Source organism: Mytilus galloprovincialis, chromosome 10 (assembly GCF_965363235.1).
Source record: "Mytilus galloprovincialis chromosome 10, xbMytGall1.hap1.1, whole genome shotgun sequence".
NCBI classification, from domain to species: domain Eukaryota; kingdom Metazoa; phylum Mollusca; class Bivalvia; order Mytilida; family Mytilidae; genus Mytilus; species Mytilus galloprovincialis.
In genome coordinates, this window is record NC_134847.1 from 78,483,150 (window position 1) to 78,503,440 (window position 20,291).

The 20,291-nt window shown below is 32.2% G+C and overlaps 1 protein-coding gene across 2 annotated transcripts in view; it reads left to right on the forward strand.

Annotated features, from left to right (window-relative positions):
• Positions 1–20,291, forward strand: part of LOC143048466 (protein mono-ADP-ribosyltransferase PARP14-like) — a 58,548-nt gene that overhangs the window by 35,131 nt on the left and 3,126 nt on the right. Inside the window, exons 14-22 of one of the 2 annotated variants that reach the window (XM_076222155.1) lie at positions 260–457; positions 3,738–3,803; positions 4,574–4,783; positions 6,653–6,877; positions 7,535–7,752; positions 8,444–8,858; positions 9,960–10,111; positions 11,910–12,087; positions 16,689–18,793. In XM_076222155.1, coding sequence (XP_076078270.1) covers positions 260–457; positions 3,738–3,803; positions 4,574–4,783; positions 6,653–6,877; positions 7,535–7,752; positions 8,444–8,858; positions 9,960–10,111; positions 11,910–12,087; positions 16,689–16,984 — 1,958 coding nt within the window. In that variant the 3' untranslated portion in view covers positions 16,985–18,793. Of the gene's footprint in view, positions 1–259; positions 458–3,737; positions 3,804–4,573; positions 4,784–6,652; positions 6,878–7,534; positions 7,753–8,443; positions 8,859–9,959; positions 10,112–11,909; positions 12,088–16,688; positions 18,794–20,291 lie in introns of those variants that run through there. The other variant, XM_076222156.1, reaches the window with a different exon arrangement.

Below are 20,291 nucleotides of genomic sequence, written 5' to 3' on the forward strand. Positions count from 1 at the left end.
TGTGCAATGATTTGGATCAAGCATGACTTAAAGCCTGATATCAGAACAGGAATAATTACTCAAATATTCATAGGATATGATGTTACAGATCACATCAGACACCAAATTATATGAAAAGAAAGACCTAGAATAATGCAAGGAACCAATAAATTTTCTGTAACTGACTCGTTACAGGAATAACATGTGTTTGGGTTAAACTCAAACTTAAAAAGAAGACCAAACATTAGTATATCAATAATAAACATTTGCTATATTACAGCTAACAGTGCAAAGAAAGGACCTGACAAAAAGAATCAGAAACAGACTCCACCAGGAAACCAGTACAGCTCAGCTGCAGATAAAGAGTACAGTGTAAACATGGGAAATGTAGTGTTCAAAGTCTACCAAGGGGACATAACTGCTGTCAAAGTGGATGCCATTGTTAATGGGACTAACACAGATTTAGATCTTACAATTGGTAAAGAATTTTACTTCACATAAAAAACAGCAAAATTGAAATAGGATCATCTGTTTTAAGGCAGTTAAGCTGCCTTATGCGAGCAACTTAGATTTGTCTTCTACCCAATAAATGCTGAAATACGTGCCATTGTTTTCATCTAGCTGGATATTATGTTATTTATAACTAATTGGACAGTTTTTTCATACTTTTAATTCTAGATTACAAAAAATATGACCAGAAAAATCTTAAATGATCATCGAATCACCCAAAAGTTTTGAAGTTGCACATAGGAATTAGAGCACATTAGAAATCCTTATGTAGTTTATTATCCCCTGAGCTTTTGGCTAGGATGTCAAAGAACAAATGTATGAAATATTTAATCGCCAAAAATCTCTAAAGACAAGTAGTTTAGATTTCCCAAATGGCAAAAGACGTAGGAATATTGTTTGTCGTCAATACGTAGTCAACTACGTCAGTATATATTAAAATAAATTCAACTGTTCATGCTGTTGGCGGCAATTAAAATTAGAAGACGAAATTTTCGTATCTTTTCAATTTGGAGGCAGGGTTTCAAATTAACGGTGGAGTGAGGTCTGCGACCTTCCACTTTTGCAGTCGGACTTTCAACTTGGTTACTAGCTATGCCCGACGGATTCCACTTGAAGTTGAAAGAAAATAAAAAACAACTTTGCAAACTTTTTACCAAAGTCTCCTTGTAAACGATCTCAAAACTTATTTTCATCATTATTATTCATGACAGCAATGTTCATTTTGTTCAACTGCTAGCTTTATACAGAAATAGCCGACAAATAATGTGTAAATTAAAATAAAATCGTATCTGACAAAAACAACATTGAAAACAAAATGGTTGCCGTAATTACAATATCGATTCTGATTCCGGACACAGATAAGGGTAATTCCGGGTTTTGGCAATCATCTAAAAAAAAATCCAGACAGGTGATAAAATACATAACATATTTTGTACAGAAACTCAAAATTACTTTTTAACAAAACTTAATGTCATAATCCAATACAATGTGACAGCTGGGAACAGTATATCTAACAATATTCATAATTTTGATGGGTCAGTTATAATAGCTGAAAGTTTCTTACTTTATTTTCACAAATAGTGCAACTACCTGTAGATTATATGATACCTGAATGTAAGCAAATCATATGATATAATATAGGTAGAGTCCTTTGGGCCACTCAACTCCCTCCTGTTTGATAACTTTGAAACAGATGAGATCCCCACCCCTCAACCATATACATTCATATATAGGACTATATAACTAATCAAATGAAATATAGGGGAAGTCCCTAGGGTCACCTCACCCCATCCTGTTTTAGAGCTTGGAAACAGTCGAGATCCCCAACTCTGAACCATATTTATTCATGCATGGGACAATATAACTAATTAAATGAAATACAGGGGGAGTCCCTGGGGTCACCCCATCCCTCCTGTTTGGGAACTTTGAAACAGTCGAGATCCCACCCTAAACCATATATATTCATGTATAGTACCATGAAATATAGGGGAGTCACCCCTGTTTGAGAACTTGGAAATGGTCAGAATCCCCACCTCTAAACCATATATATTCATGTATGGGACAATATAACAAATCATATGAAAAAAACGTGGAGTTTGTGGGGCCACTTCCTGTAATTACAGGGGGAGTCCCTTGGGTCACTGTACACCCTCCTGTTTGAGAACTTGGAAACAGTGGAGATCCTCACCCCATAACCATATATATAGATATAGGAAGATGTGGTGTGAGTGCCAATGAGACAACTCTCCATACAAATAACAATTTAAAAAGTAAACCATTATAGGTTAAAGTATGGCCTTCAACATGGAGCCTTGGCTCACACCGAACAACAAGCTATAAAGGGCCCCAAAATTACTAGTGTAAAACCATTCAATCGGGAAAACCAACGGTCTAATCTATATAAACAAAACGAGAAACGAGAAACACGTATATATTACATAAACAAACGACAACTAATACTTATGTATGGGACTATATAACAAATCAAATGAAATATAGGGGGAGTCCCTGCTGTCACCCCACCCCTCCTGTTTGAGAACTTGGAAACAGTTGAGATCCCCACCTCTAAATTAAATGAAATATAGGGGGAGTCCCTGATGTCACTCTACCCCTCCTGTTTGAGAACATGGAAACAGTCGAGATCCCCACCTTTGAATTAAACTATATATATATTCATGTATGGGACAAAAGAACTAATCAAATGAAAAATAGGTTAAGTCCTTAGGGTCACCCTACCCCATCCTGTTAGATAACTTGGAAACAGATGAGATCCCCACCCCTAAACCATATATATTCATGTATTGGACAATATAAAAAATCAAATGAAATATTGGGGTAGTCCCTAGGGTCATCCCACCCTCTCTTGTGTGTGTTTTGAGAACTTGTAAAAGATTGAGATACCATATTCATTCCTGTTTGTCATTTCAAAAAGATTGAATGACATACAAGGTCAATCTCATAGGCGTCACATATGCATATCACTTTGCTAGACTTAACCAATGTGTACTAGACTTTGCCAAATGTCAGGCGACCATGGGAATGAATAATTATGGGAGCTTTGTTTGGAAGACTTCGTAACAACATTATGTTACAATTATTTCTTGTTTATTATAAAATTTTATTGATGGAAAAAAATGAGTAGGTTTAAAGAATTTTCATTTTAATATGGCTCATTTTAAAGAATAACATATCTTTCAAGCCCAAGAATTTTTGACCAACTGTTTTATAAGTACCTGACATTTTATTCCAAACTTAGACATCATGGACTTGGGATGAATGAAGGTGGGGTAATTTACATTTACTATGAGCAGGTCAGGATTTTTTTTTAAATATTTAATAAAAAAAAATGAAGCAACATTGCCACAGTTTTCATAATTATGTTTGCCTTGGTTTTTGGTTAACTGCCTACAGTGCTTACAGTGATTTGATTTTTTAGGAATTATTTGAAATACTGTTAATTACCTTTTTCACCATCAAATATATTTGGTATCCTACTGTGATATTACTGGCAAGCAGATGAAGTGTCCAATTTTCTTCACTGCAACTTCTCTTATTGGGACCATATATCAATGAAATCTAGCAGTATAAGGCACTCAGAATGATTGTAATGAGCAATTCAGTGCATGCAGCCTTTACCGTATTTCCCGTTGTGAAATATTTTTCGAAAGCTCTTGATCAATTTAGATCAATGCAAATTATTAAGTTAATGTATGTAGAAGAATGTGATTTGTATTTTATATTGATTTTAGGTGCTGTGGCAAAGGCTATAAAGACTAAAGGAGGACATGAACTAGAAAAACAACTAAAGGATCAAAGTAATATAATCTAATATAAAATAGTCACTTTTTTGGTTATCATTTGTTGATGTGTTACATATTAGTTTTTCATTCATATTTTGTACATAAGTTTGGCCGTTAGTTTTCTCGTTTAAATTGTTTTACATTTGTCATTTCTGAGCCATTTATAGCTGACTATGTGGTATGGTCTTTGCTCATTGTTAAAGGCCATACAGTGACCTATAGTTGTTAATCTTTTTGCCATTTGGTCTCTTGAGGACAGTTGTCTTATTGACAATCATACCATGTCTTCTTTTTTTATATTTTTATACAATGCATAATTAAAATTTTTGTTGAAATACTTTTTGTAAAGAATTTTGATATCGACTTAAATAATATAGATCTAAAAACTTTTTATGAAATGATTTTGAGAATTTTCAGAAAATAATTACTATCTATGACAATTTCAACAAGATATTAATACTGTTGTCATGTGTTTCGTGTCTAGCCATTGTATAATATTTGATATAGCACAAATGTCAAAATGTATTTTTAGCTTATTTCTTGGAAGAATCTTATGTAATTTAAAAAGATTAAATCGAAAACAATTTTTTTTTTTTTTTATGTTATTGAATTTTTTTAATTGCAGGAATTATTATTTAGTCATATAAAATAAATAGCTTATTGATAGTCCAAACTTCATTAAGGCATAAACTTGATACACGTTAAAACTTTTTCCGTTCAGTATGCTGTACATAATTGTTGCTACAATAATACAACTGTTCATAACAAACCTATATTCATTTAAGAAAAACAAATGTCAAAGAATGGAATAGCTGTAACAAAACACACTCATGGAATGTTGTGTGAAGCTGTGATCCACCTTGACATGACAGGAGTGAACCCATCAAGTTATGGAACTCCTTTCGCTAGTGGTTCTAAACTTAAAGACAGAATTAAGCAAGCCCTTGATAAAGCTGAAGAAATCAAGATGGCCACTGTTGCATTCCCTGCTTTAGGTAAGTAATTTGAAACTAGTAAATAGAATGTATAACTTGTACATATACATGTATCACATTCTCAAATATGAATTAATTTAGAACAAATTCCCAATAAATAGATATAGGACTTCATTTAAAATCACATACATTTTAATGCCTCTTGGCACTCCTCAGGCAAATTGCAGTTGTTGCTTCTATCTTCATTGTCAACAATGCAGGAAAGGAGAATAGTTTGCATAATACATGTACAATTCTTAAGGTGGTACCAAACACCTCGAATAGAATTGATTTGGCACTTTTACGTTTTAAAGAAAACTTTGATCCATTGAACATGTTGATAACCCTTACCAAAAAGTGCTAACACGTTGCACATAAGTTGCACATAAGATGCTCACGTTAGAAACTAACATGATTGCACACGAGTTTATTAACATACAAATTAGGTGAGCATTTTGTCAGCAAAAAAATTGCACATATGAAACTAACCTAATTTGCATGTTGAAAACCTCACGTGCAACTGCTCATATGAGCTTTTGTTTCACATGTGCATTTTATTAGATTGCTCATATGAGCAGTTGCTCACATGTTGCACACGTGAATATTATAGTTGACCAAAACAAAATGGCTGCTTTAAAAAATGAATATTTTTCAAATTTAAATGAAAATCTTTTATAATTCAGTTGAAAATAAAATAACTGATACATCATGTTAAAAGAGTTATTCTTTAATTATTGTCAGTTAATTATGATTTTCATATCTTTTTTTTTTTTTTTATTTAAACAATAATCATGATCATGACTAAAAACATAACATTACATTATAAAACTAATAGAGGGACTTGCAAGTTTAGTACACAATGAATGTCTTTGATTAATAAGTACTGTATTTCAAAAAGTTTAAAAAGGAAAAATCTTTATACATGTAGTACTTATTTTGAAGCAACCTGTATATATATTCCCATAAAGGACTTAAAATTGTAATATGTTTCAAAATCTGACACAAAAATGAAAATAATGAAATAGAAATGATAACTTACAAAAAATTAACCACAGCCACACTGGTTTTATCAGATTTCACCAATGCCTTTCTTCAAATAGCACAATATAGGACTTAACATTTTCCATATCCATCTACCTCCATTTATTGCATGCTTTTCATGAATTTGAATTTACAGGAAGTACATGACTGGGCATGTCATTTTGAAAAAAGCTCATATGAGCAATGATGTAGGTTAGTTTTGAATGGTTAGAAGAATGGAAAAACTTTTCAAAGTACAAAACTAACATAAAACTAACATGGATGATAAAAGCTCACCTGCGGTTTGAATTGCACATGTGAGCATTATGTTAGATTTTTGTGGGCACATATGAACTACCAAACTACACATATGAGCAACCTGATTTGCATACAATTCTTACTTGCATCTCATGTGCTTCACATGTGAAACTTATGTGCTTTTGTTAGCAATTTCTGTACGGGCATATAGCAGTTTGACAAACACTAATTTTGATCATTGAGAAGCTAAATATTTCCTTTACAATAGAATGTGATAAAAATGTTCAGCTGATTTTTACTGAGTTATCTCCCTGTAGTGTTCACTTGTACCTCTTATTTAATATATGAACAGTCATTAGACACACAAACTTGTTAATCATCATTATGTGATTAATTTAGTTGTGATTTTGAACCCCCCGAAGTGTAGAGAATAAAAGGATGCTACGATATAAAGAAGAAAAAAATGAACAAATGAACAAATAAAGAAATGAAAGACTTCCAAACCATGCCCTTGTTTATTGCTGACATTTTATTAAAAAAGTGATGTTCATTATTATATCACATGGACAAAACATTTTAGTTAAATATTTAAAATGATTGATGTTTTTCTAGGTACATCTGTGACAGCCAATGTACCAGTTAGTGATATAGCAGAGGACATGTTCAAAGTTGTAGAAAAATTCCAGAGCAAAAGCAAACATGTACAACAGGTACATGTAGTTATATACCAAGGAGATATGATGAAAGATTTCATGGCTGCCATACAGAAGTGTGTCAGTAATACTAAAGAAAAAGGCTACGTAGAAAAGCTGTTTGGTTGGACTGGACTTGTTGGTGGTAATTATTGCAATAACATGATTGCTTATTGCCTGGCAACTATTTTAAATCTTGTAGCCGAAAGATGACATACCAATCCATTTACCGAAGTGGGAAATACAGATGATACTCAGCTCTTGATTTTATATACTAATAAATGCAAAGTAATATCAGAATGACTAGTGTAAAACAATTCAAACAGAGTTTGATTTAACTAGTAAATTAAATGTTAAAGGGTACAGCATTGGGGTAAACCTAATTCTTTCTTTTTTGATAGACAAAATTGAAAACAAAATACTGTATTTTCTTTTTTAAATTAAATCATTTGAGTAATCTCCCTTATGATCCTAAGTGATAAAAGAAAGTTTTCTGGTATGTGCCTCTGTTGGTCTGTTCATCCCTTTCTTTATCCATTAAAAATTGTACGTTTATTTGGTTCAAATATGAAAAATAATTTTTCATTTTCTAATACTGTAAATTTAGAAATTATTGATTATTGCGAAAGTTGTAAAGTTTTTTAACGCAATAATTTAAACTCGCCTTTTGAAATATTTTATATGAATTAAACTGGTTTTTCTTAAAATTTAAATCACATTTAAGTCTAAAATGACAAAATCCTAATAATAAATGCACACAATAATTTCTGAATTAACAGTATTACATTTATTATTCAAACAGGTGACAAGAAGTTAAGTATATCCAGACATGACCGTAAACTTATTGGTGCACAGACACCAGTTGATAAAGTGATGATGACCTCTGTGACATTTGTGATCTATGCCAGAGACAAACATGCTGCTCAGAAGGCCATTAAATTACTGGAAAAATCAATTGAAAGTGAATGTGACGAAAAAACAATATCTTCAAAGATAATAAAAGAATTTAATGCTGACCAGGTAACAAAAACAAGTTATTATAAATCATGCTTCTATAAATCTCCTCCATCTTAAATTCTTGTGATAAAAGATCATAAAAGTATTCCCCATGAAGCAATTAGTAGATTGAAATTCAAGTTGATCATCTGATTGATTAAGCTACATTTTTTGAACAGTGTTTAAGATATTGTTGTGGATCAACAGATTGTAAGACACATTAATAGGAAAAGGGGATGTAGTTTGCTTGCCTATGAGATATACATCCACCAGAGACCATATTATGTAGATGAAGCCAATTATAGATCACTGGACATCTTTAACAATATGCAAAACACATACCGCATAGAAAGCTGTAAATGGCCCAGACATGATAAATGTGTAAATCAATAAAAAAACAGAAAAACAACAATGGAAAAACAAATATTATATTGACAACAACAAATGACAACCATTGAATTACAGGGTCCTGACTTACGATATACACATACAGAATGTGGCAGGGTTAAACCTATATATGTGGACTTCTAACCCTCCCCCTTATCTGGGACAGTTTTATAACAGCACAATATGAGATCCATTCAAGTTTCTGTGTTTGAGCTTTTGATTTTGCCATTTGATTAGGGACTTTCCTTTATGAATTTTCCTCTGAGTTCAGTATTCTTGTGATTTTACTTTTTGCTGAATATAAAGCTTAATCTGTTTTTATTTGCAGAAATCTGAAATGAAGAATTTAGAAGCAGCTGGAAAGATAAAAGTTACTATAGATACTAACAAAGGTGAAATAAAAATCAGAGGCTTGAAACATCATATCTCTGAAGCATTTGATGAAGTGCATCATATTATTAGAGATGCAGAAACAGCCAAACAAACCATGCAGAAAGCAAAGTTAGTCACAGACATGGTTCAGTGGTACTACATGGAAGAAGACAAGGGGAAGAAAAAACTTGTGGAATATCCTTCAGATGTAAATCTTATACTGGAATCAGCCTTGAAAGAACAGAAAACAGTGGCATCTTTTTTTGATACAAATGGAAATAAATACATAGTTGATCTTAATGCCTATGAGGAGTATCCAGCTGATAATGTTAATGATAAAGTTCAAGTATTGAGAAAATCTAAGCTTGTAGGTAAGAAGTATGTTTTATAATAATGTAGATCTAAACTAAAATAAAAATCTACATGTTAGCAGTATTATGTCAAATTATACCCCTCTTAATAAGTAGTTGCTATAAATTGCATTTGATTTGTCTGAACGTACAACAATCATCTTCCTCACAATTTTTCCCCAGTACTGAACAATTAGCCTTTAGTCAGCAGCTTGCTAGAGATGAACTGTTAATTGTGAACACTTTTTTCATCTGTTGGAAATCTAAATTTTGTTTGCCAATACTTTGATTTTTTCAATACAGTGAATGTACTTAAAGTTTTTGAACACACATTTCTCCTGTACTACTAACCAGTTTGATTCATATTTGGACTGCATTTTATCCATTAAGGGAGATTAGTGGTCAAGTATATTGGTTTGTATGCCCTCACCACAGCAGAGTGGGCTTTAAAGTTAACCATGTTCCGTCCATATGTCTGTACATTCGGTGTATGTATGTATGCCCCAAAATTAGTTTCTGTTCTCTAACTTTAGTTTACCTCAACCAAATGTGATAAAACTTATACACAATGTTTATTACCATAAAACTAAGATCAAGTTCGAATTTGTGTGGCGTCACTTTTACATATCTCTAGTTATGTACCTTTATTACACTATCTAAGCTCGTGATCATTTATCTATCCATCCTTTCTGCTTGAGATTTTTACAACAGTATTTCCTATATACCCTTTGGGGAAAATAGTATAAAATTTAAATGTATAGGTAAAGGTAATTACAACTCGCAATTTATGTAAGATGGGTATTTTTTTTCTGTTTACAATTTCAGAAAATTTAATGTTTTACATTTCTCTTTTGGCCAAAGAAACAGACCAATTTAACCTATATTCTATGGTGAGACAAGATTTGAAGGGGTAGAAATTTGAAAAGTGTATTTCATTTCAAGGTATTGAATATATTTATTGAAAACTACAATTATTTTGTTTGGACATTAGTGTCTGTAATTTTCTCATTAATTTTTTGTAAAACTAATACAACCTTGACATTACCGCAGATAAAAAAAATATAATATCTCTGATTTGTAAACATGCAATAAAAACTAGCATGTTGAGTTTTTTTTCTTTAGATCAAGCATATGAACCACCAGTGACATGGGTTCCCATGGATGAAAAAGAAAATTTGAAAGTAGTCCCATTACAAACCAAAGACAAAGAATACCAAGATGTAACAAGTCAATTTCTGAGTACAGCTGGTGGGACGAAATTAGAATTTGTAAAGGTGAGTTTAAAATAAAATTGAGAATGGAAATGGGGAATTCCAACAAAAGCATTCCCACATGTTTGAAATGTGTTGAAGTTTCTTTCAATAGAAAATTGATTGACCTTTAGAAATGTTTCATGGTACAAAAGATAAAGTTTGCAAAAATCAAAAATGTTAAAAATATATTTTGTTTTATGTCTGATTAAAATAAGTTTCTGCATTGTAATTAAGATTATTTGGCAATATCATTTAGGATTATTTCTGTAGATTTTGCATGTTCTGAAATGTAAAGGGTATAAAACATAAAAACCTGAATAGTACATATATTTCCATATTATGGTTCCTGAAAAAAAATAAAGAAGCAAAGAGTTATGCAATTTTTTATTGTCCTGTAAATGATAAAATATTTTCCAAATGATACTTTATGTATGATATTTTATGTTCACTTCGGAATACCACCTTACAACACATACTGCAACATATTTGCTATCCTGAACTTGTCCAAAGGAAATGTGAGTTTTGCCATCACTTGATGTCTGTCGTTGAGTTTTGGTGAATTTGAAGTCCAATTAACTTGTTACTAATAGTACAAATGTTACCTATGATAGGATCGTTCTAAGTTTAATGCCAAATTAGAGTTTTTACCCCAATTTCACGGTCCAATGAACATAGAAAATGATAGTGCCTCCTTCAGGTTAAAGCTTTTAGTCAATGTAGTTTTTGTTTAAGTTGATATCAGCTTCTATTTAAGGCTGATTGAACATTTAAGTGTGCTTCTTTAAGCAGACAATACTATTAGTTACATAGTGTGTAAGTGACTTAATATGATATATATACAGGGTCAGTAAATTCCATATCGGGTGAGAGCAAATTTAGGTCACTAGCACACTATGTAACGAATTTATCTTACCGACTATCTGTATTTGTTGAATTTTAACTAGAGTTGTCTCATTTGCTATCATAATTATAGCCTTTGTATGAGGTCAATACAGGATATATCAACCCAAAGAAGTATGTCCACCTCAGCTAAAGTCTGTGACTTGTCCTCAGTATATTTACTTCTTTCAGTACAATATATCCTTGTATCAACCTCAGACAACGGCTATAAATGTATAATATCAATTGCGAGTCACAAAATGAAGGTTTTTGTTGAGTGAACAGAGCAAAAGAGTGTCAAGCATCTGATATTTTACAATCTCAATATGCAGACAAATTGATAATTGATTTATTAGGCTGTATATACCTTTTTTGGAAGTGTTTTTGGTTGTTTCATCTTATTTGACATTACAATGCTGTGCTATGCAGTTTTATTAAGAGCTGAGCAAAGTAATATAGTCAGTGGGAAGACAGATAAGTAGTTTTATCGGTCGTCCAACTGTCTATATTAATCTGCTCAGCTCTTAATAAAACTCCATATCACGGCTTTGTGACGTCAAATACGTTGACCTGGCCTTAATAACTTTGACCCGGACATATCAGCGAGGTCATAATGTTTGAACCGACGTTGATAAGTTTGACCCGAACTTATCAAGCCAACTTCCGGTTGCTGGTGAAACTAAGACAATACTTCCAAAAGACGCAAATACAGCCCGATAAATCGATTATCAGGTTATCGGCATATTAATATTGTAAAATATCGACAACCTGATAATCAGTACGTATGTTGAAAGTATTCTAAAAAAAACATTCAAGTATATGCAATAACTGTAAATAGTAAATTGTCCACCTACCATAATAATAGTTTAGCCTTAAACAGTCTTTTTCTCTCTCTCTCTCTCGGTTTAAAGATTAAGTCTGTTTTTTGCCAATATTTTAGGTTGAAAGAATCCAAAACAAAGTACTTTACCAACAATTTATTGCCAAGAAAAAGTCTATGGATGATACTAATCCTAAGACAGTACAGAATGAAAGATCTCTTTGGCATGGCTTCTCAGTAGATGCTCTTGATAGTATATGCAGATATGGATTTAACAGGAGTTACTGTGGAAAAAATGGTATGGAATCTTTAAATTTATAAAAAAAATTCTTAGCTTCAGATATGAATAAAAGTTTCAGGCATACTTTGTCTTTAACATTCTGTCTTATATCGATAGTGCAATAAATTGGCACCAAAAAAGGAAATATAGATTTCAAATTAACTATTTTGGACAAGATACATAATTTTGTCTTAAAATATGTAATGTATGTTTACTAATGCAATACATAAATTGAAACTGTTGAAAAACATTAGTGGATTTGAGAAGTTTCAACATATGTTCTTGTAGATGTATTTTTCTATTTAAGGGAACTACCATTTGACTATCAAGGAACACAGAAGTCAGAGCAAAAAAAAAAAGTGCAATTTTATTCCTGTGATTTTGTTTGTGAGATGTTTGAACAAAATATGGAATAATTTCAGTTGTTGATTCAGTATTGAAAATATGACTAAATTATCTCTTATGGTTTTATGTGTTTAATTCGTGTTTCTTTTTGAAAGAGGTCAGTGGCTCTAGTTCATTCATAAAATTACTATTCAGGATAAAGTAATGTAATTTTATATTATATATCACATTATTTGAATTAATTAAAAGTAGCACAGTTTTTATTTATACGTCCATCAAAATTTTGACTGGACGTATTATGGTATACAAATGTCCGGTGTCCGCCTGTCCGGCGTAAACATGTCGCACTTGAGAACGACTTATTCAAATTTCATGAAACTGAACATAGTTGTTTCTTATGATGGTCAAATGATCTGTATACTTTTTGGTGAAAATAAGATTAAAACTTTTTGAGTTACGGCACTTTGTAACTAAAACAGGGGTGTGTTTTTTTTCACATGTCGCACCGTATCTCAAAAACAATTCTTGATTATGGCTTAAATCTTTAAACAATTCTTAGTTATTTTAATCTTAATATCTGTATACTTTTTGGTGATGATTCAAAATTTTATTTTAGTGATATTTAGTTTTTTGTAATAAAAAAAACAGGGTTGGGGGTTTCACATGTCCCGCCGTGTCTCAAAAACAATATATGGTTATTGCTTAAAACTTTCTCGGAAACTATTTATGATTATTGCATAAAACTTCAACACAAGACGTCGGGCTTATCATGCGCTCATGGCACAGCTGTTTATTAATGAATCTTGACATGTTTTAATACTTCCTTGTTGATACTGATAGACTCCGTTCTGTAAACAAATACATTATAATGACAGTGTCAATTGTTATAATAACCCTTATGATTGAAAAGTCAATGTTATCTTTGTTACAGACTCACCAAGTTGTCTTCATCTGTTGGGCTCCCGCTTGAACTCCACGTGAATCAAGAATAACAATTCCCGCCTCCTGCGGGTCTAGCTAAAAACCAAACTACGGAACATGCTAATATATGGAACTTAACAAACTCCCCTTCTTTCTTTTGAAGGAACTAACTGTTCAATAATGCAGTCAATAACAGGTAGACGTTCAATTCCTATGAACACATTGGCTTTAGAAAGTTACTCATCCAAACACCTGTTCCCTAAGACACCATCTTGAAGTGCCCTGAGCAGGTTATGGCAACCACGCTCTGCTACCATGTTAAGTCATGTTATCTATGTTACAGACTCACCAAGTTGTCTTCATCTGTCGGGAGCAGGCTCGAAATCCATGTGAATCAAGAATAGCAATTCCCGTCCCCTGCTGGTCTAGCTAAAATCTAAACTACAGAACATGCTAATATACAGAACTTAACAATGATTACCTGTAATCTAAAAATAGACACACTTAACTGACCTCATTTCTATTTTTGTTTGCGCAAATAATTTTGCGGAACAAAACCTGTGTTAAAACACATAACAATAAGTTGGTTTTTCTTTTTTGTCATAATTCTATAACATTTATTGATCACCTTATTAATTAAATAGACCAGTCCAGACATGATAGACGCCAAATCAACATGAAGAGATATTCAATAACAATTTGGAATTTTCTTGTTTCATAGATTGAAAAACAGTTCGTCCGTTTTGGATATCAAAACTGGGAATGCAAGAAACAAAGTTGTCAGTGCAATATAGTTTTACCCTTGTCCATCATTCCGTAATTCCGTCATTCCGTCATTCTGCAATTCCGTCATTCCATCATTCCGTAATTCCGTCATTCCGCAATTCCGTAATTCCGTTATTCCGTCATTCCGTCAATCTCCAACAAAACATTATACAGAGTTTTTTTCTAAACACCTTTAGATATTGGGCTAATTTTTGATATGTGAGTTAACCATGATAAGTTTCAGATCAAGTTTAAGTTCCGTTCAGCTCCGCTAATTTTTGCCGAAATTACGGGCTATGGACTTTGATAAATTGTTGAAAATACAGTAATACGGAATTTTTTCTAAACGCTTTCTTATATTGGGATGATTTTTGGCATGTGAGTTAACCAAGATGAGTTACAGATCAAGTTTAAGTTTTGTTCTGCTTGGCAAATTTTTGCTGAAATTACGGGCTATGGACTTTTATAAATTGTTGAAAACAGTTATACAGACTTTTTTTCTAAATGCTTCCAGAAATTGGGATGATTTTTGGTATGTGAGTTACTCGTGATGAGTTACAGATCAAGTTTAAGTTTCATTCCACTCCGCTGAATTTTGCTGAAATTACATGTAGTGTATGGAATTTGATAAATTGTTGAAAATCGCAGTTATACAGACCTTTTTAAAAGGCCATGTGAGCTTTTCTCATCACTTGGCGTCCGTCGTCATCGACGTCGTCGTCTGTCGTCGTTAACAATTTTTCAAACATCTTCTCCTCTGAAACTACTGAATGGATTTGAATGAAACTTAGCATGATTGTTCCTTAGAGTAACCTGCACAAAGTGTGTGCTTCGATTTTTGATCCGTCAAAAAACATGGCCGCCGTTACTTAAAATAGAACATAGGGGTCAAATGCAGTTTTTGGCTTATATCTCAAAAACGAAAGCATTTAGAGCAAATCTGACATGGGGTAAAAATGTTCATTCAGGTCAAGATCTATCAGCCCTGAAATTTTCAGATGAATCAAACAAACCATTGTTGGGTTGCTGCCACTTAATTGGTAATTTTAAGGAAATTTTGCAGTTTTTGGTCATTATCTTGAATATTATTATAGATAAAGATAAACTGTAAACAGCAAAAATGATCAGCAGAGTAAGATCTACAAATAAGTTAATATGACCAAAATTGTCAATTGACCCCTTAAGGGGTTATTGTCCTTTAATGACAATTTTTCACAATTTGTTCATCATATTTGCTAACTTTAAAAAATCTTCTCCTCTGAAACTGCTGAATGGATTTGGATGAAACTTAGCATGATTGTTCGTTAGATTATCCTGCACAAAGTGTGTGCTTCGATTTTTGATCCTTCAAAAAACATGGCCGCCGTTACTGAAAATAGAACATAGGGGTCAAATGCAGTTTTTGGCTTATATCTCAAAAACGAAAGCATTTAGAGCAAATCTGACAGGGGTAAAAATGTTCATTAGGTCAAGATCTATCAGCCCTGAAATTTTCAGATGAATCAAACAAACCATTGTTGGGTTGCTGCCACTTAATTGGTAATTTTAAGGAAATTTTGCAGTTTTTGGTCATTATCTTGAATATTATTATAGATACAGATAAACTGTTAATAGCAAAAATGTTAAGCAAAGTAAGATCTACAAATAAGTCAATTTGACCAAAATTGTCAATTGACCTCTTAAGGAGTTATTGCCCTTTAAAGACTTTTTTCACAATTTGTTCATCATGTTGACTTACTTTAAAAAATCTTCTCCTTTGAAACTGCTGTATCAATATCAGCCAAACTTAGGCTAAATGAGTTTTAGAGTTTCAGAGTATCTAGTATAAATTTTATATTTCATTTCCTTGTATGTCAAGAAACATAGCTCCTATGGCTAAAATAGAACATAGGAGAAAATGATTTTTTTTTTGCTTTTGAAGAAAATAGGACGATTCAAAGAACATTTAAATAAATTGAAAAGCCAAAATAATCATTGATGAGAGATTAAACCAAAAATATTCAGGTGAGCGATTCAGGCTCTTGAGAGCCTCTTGTTTCTAAATGCTTTCAGATATTGGGCTGAATTTTGGTATTTGAGCTTACCATGATGAGTTACAGATCAAGTTTAAGTTTCGTTCCGCTCCGCTAATTTTTGCCAAAATTAAGGGTTCACAACATTGAAAATTGTTGAAATCACAGTTATATGCACATTTTTCTATACGCCTCCAGATTTTGAGCCGATTTTTGATATGTCAAACTACCATCATGTTTGTGTCCACATGTGTTATTGAAATTGCAGATTTTCTAAGTTTTTGATTTGTGTTGCTTTGACACATCTTGTTTTCATATGGATCTTGAAAAGTCGATATGTTTGCAATTCTGTTTCACAGGTTTTCAATCTTGAAGATTATTATTAGCAATGTTTCCTGAAAGTTGATAATATTAAAACAAAAAGATGGTAATTGAAAATAGAGACTGACATTCTTATACATCTGGATGAAAAATAAAAGTAAAAAAAGCATTAACTTGGCAAATTGCTTTAACAGCCCTAAGGCTTTGATTAGTTAACTGTCTATAGCGCTAACATTGCTTTGATTTTTATTTCAGCTACTGCTTGTGGTGCTGGTGTATATTTTGCAGTAAATGTCAATTATTCAGTTCAAGACACATATTCAAGGCCTGATCCACAAGGGCATAAGCGAATGTTTTTGTGTAGAGTTTTGACAGGAGAGTATTGCCAAGGAGCGCACACTATGAAAGTACCACCAGCTAAAAAGGGAGCTGCTGGTAGCCATATTTTATATGACACAGTTACTAATGATGTGAACAATCCAATAATGTTTGTGATATTTCATGATTCACAAGCTTTTCCAGAATATCTGGTTACATTCAAGAGAAAATAAAGATACTGAAACCTGATATATTATTTAAAGAGAAAGATCAATTTATGTGATGACTTTAATATATACTTCTTTTATTAACTTTTACATATACCCTAGTGTATAGAAATACTTATAGATGTTTTTCAGTGTTATCAATTTTTCTTCAATTGTTAAACTCATGTGTTAGACAAGGGATTTGTTGCAAGTTATGATCATCAAAATTGGGGAGAGAAATCCACTTAAACTCATGCTTTAAACTAATTTATTCCTTGGCATATAGATGCAATAAAATTATTTTAAAAATCGATTATGGATTAATTTTTAAGCCCAACTTAGTTGCATTATGTTTTTAGTCTGTGTGTCTGTTTGTTCATCCGTCTGTCCATCTTCAGTTTCTTTGGTACTTCAGATTAAAGCTTTTGGTTATGGTAATTTATGATGATCTTAAAACTTGGTACACATGTTCCCTATGATATGATCTTTCTTATTTTTAATGCCAAATAAGAGTTTTGACCACAATTTCACGGTCCACTGAACACATAAAATGATAGTGTGAGTGGAACATCCTAGTACTATGGACACATTCTTGTTTCCATTTTTTTTATTTAAACAAGAACTTCATTGTAAGTGATTCTGCCTTTAGATCTGGTCTCATGAGCGTCTGGCAAACAATTTTTTTCAGTTTTCAGAATACAAATGTATGTTTAATGAGATTTTTTCAGAACAGTCTACCTAGTCTACTTAGAATTAGTAATACTTATTTGATGTATCCTTTTGAATATTTGAAAAAAAGATAGAAATCCTTTTAGAATTTATCAAGTAATACATCTTTCAATTATAAACTTCTGAGTTTTAATCTCAGTAACTATACGTGAACGATATTACTATTAATCTGACAAGTCAACAAAAGTAATGCAAACTGTATTTTATATGAACCCTTTTCTATATAATCTGCAGAGATTGAAAACAGTTGATTCTTCAATATAGTTTATCTTATGTTATTGTTAAAGACCATATTTGTACTTCTAGATGTTGTTTTAATGATGTTTCCTTTAGTTGCTGTAACTATCATTGACATGAGCCTTATATCCATGTTTTTATATCGTACATAATCTACACATTTGTCAATATTTTTGTTTAGAAAAATGTTTGTTTTATTTAAGAATTGATTGTTAAAATGTGTCTCATCTGCTATTGTACCTTAATTGTCTTTTCTATGTCTTTAAAACACAGTTTTGGTTGTAAATATGCAAAATAAAATTGTAAACATTTCTTACACAAATTTAAATGAATCTATGATTGAATTATAGTTTCCACATAATTATTTAGTAAATATGAGAAAAAAAAATTGAAGTATTGATGCATATATAAGAATGAAGATTACAAGCAGATCATACATTTCCATCTTGAAAATGTTCTATTGATAAGGTTGTCCTTTTTACGGATGATATAAAGAATGAAAGTTTGTCCTATTTGCTTTTTGTATATGCAAAATATATTGGATGTTATCTAATGATGGTAAGTAATGAAAACCAGTCATAATAGCTATTCTATATTGATAACATAAAATATGTGAAATTAAGTGAGTTATTTTACAACAAATGCTACAAATATTTATTTTTTTAAATATATATGTCATCAAGTATATCCGATATATTTTGAAAGCTTTGTTTATTTCTAGTAATATCACACAATAATCAATTAAAGCTGCATGAACATTCTCATATTAAATATTAAGCTGGTGGCAATTACTATGTATGTTATAAAACACAATTTAAAACAAGACGTTTTGTCCACAGATTATCAAGTTAATAAAGTATTAAATCAGTGTTTTAAGTCTTTTATTTCAAGCTATTTTTGGGTTATGAGCCTCAGTGGTACAGTGGTCTAAGTATGTCATCTACTGTGTCACTAACTTTCAACACCGATGTTGTGCGTTCAAACCCTACTCGTGGTGTGGGTTTGACTTCAACTGACTTGACTAGTATTGTTGGTTTTCATGCGAGAGGTCATTGTTCTCTTGGCAACCAGACCTCCTAGTCAATAGTTGTGAAAGTGGCATTAAATACAAATATCCATTCAGTCAATCCTTTGTTTTGTTACTGTTCACTGGCAATATTTTATAAGGTTCATGTTCCTTAGTTATTTTGTACTGTTGTTTGACCCTTTGTCTTCGAGTTATGATTTTGCATGTGGTAATTTTCGCACTCTTTCATAAGAGTTTTTGGATATATTCGAATTACTGAATGAGTTCATCCTCTTTTATGTGTTTATTGACAAATAACATTTATTTAAGCAACACTTATTACACAACTAAATGAACAATGTTCGGTCTCAATTTTTGTCGAGCCTGCAAGCTCGACATAGAGATAGTGATCCGGCGGCGGCGGTGGTGTTAGCTCACTTCTTTAAAGCTATATATTTTAGAAGGTGGAAGACCTGGATGCTTCATATTTTGTATATAGATGCCTCATGTTACGAAGTTTCCGTCAGTCACATGTCCATTGTCCTTGACCTCATTTTCATGGTTCAGTGACCACTTGAAAAAAAAGTTCAGATTTTTTGTAATGTTAAATTCTATCTTACTGTAAGTAATAGGATAACTATATTTAGTATGTGCGTACCTTACAAGGTCCTCATGCCCGTCAGACAGTTTTCACTTGACCTCGACCTCATTTCATGGATCAGTGAACAAGGTTAAGTTTTGGTGGTCAAGTCCATATCTCAGATACTATAAGCAATAGGTCTAGTATATTCGGTGTATGGAAGGACTGTAAGGTGTACATGTCCAACTGGCAGGTGTCATCTGACCTTGACCTCATTTTCATGGTTCAGTGGTTATAGTTAAGTTTTTGTGTTTTGGTCTATTTTTCTCATGCTTTATGCAATAGGTTTACTATTTTTGTTGTATGGAATGATTGTCAGGTGTACATGTCTAGCAGGCAGATGTCATCTGACCTTGACCTCATTTTCATGGTTCAGTGGTCAAAGTTAAGTTTTTGAGTTTTGGTCTTTTTATTTAATACTATATGTCATAGGTCAACTATATTTGGTTTATGGAAATATTTTATGATCTATATGTCAGTCGTGCAGGTTTTATTGTCGAGCCTACAACTTTTGTTGCAGAAAGCTCGACATAGGGATAGTGATCCGGCGGCGGCGTTAGCTAACTTCTTAAAAGGTTTATATTTTAGAAGGTGAAAGACCTGGATGCTTCATACTTTGTTTATAGATGCCTCATGTTACGAAATTTCCGTCAGTCACATGTCCAATGTCCTTGACCTCATTTTCATGGTTCAGTGACCACTTGAAAAAAAAGTTCAGAATT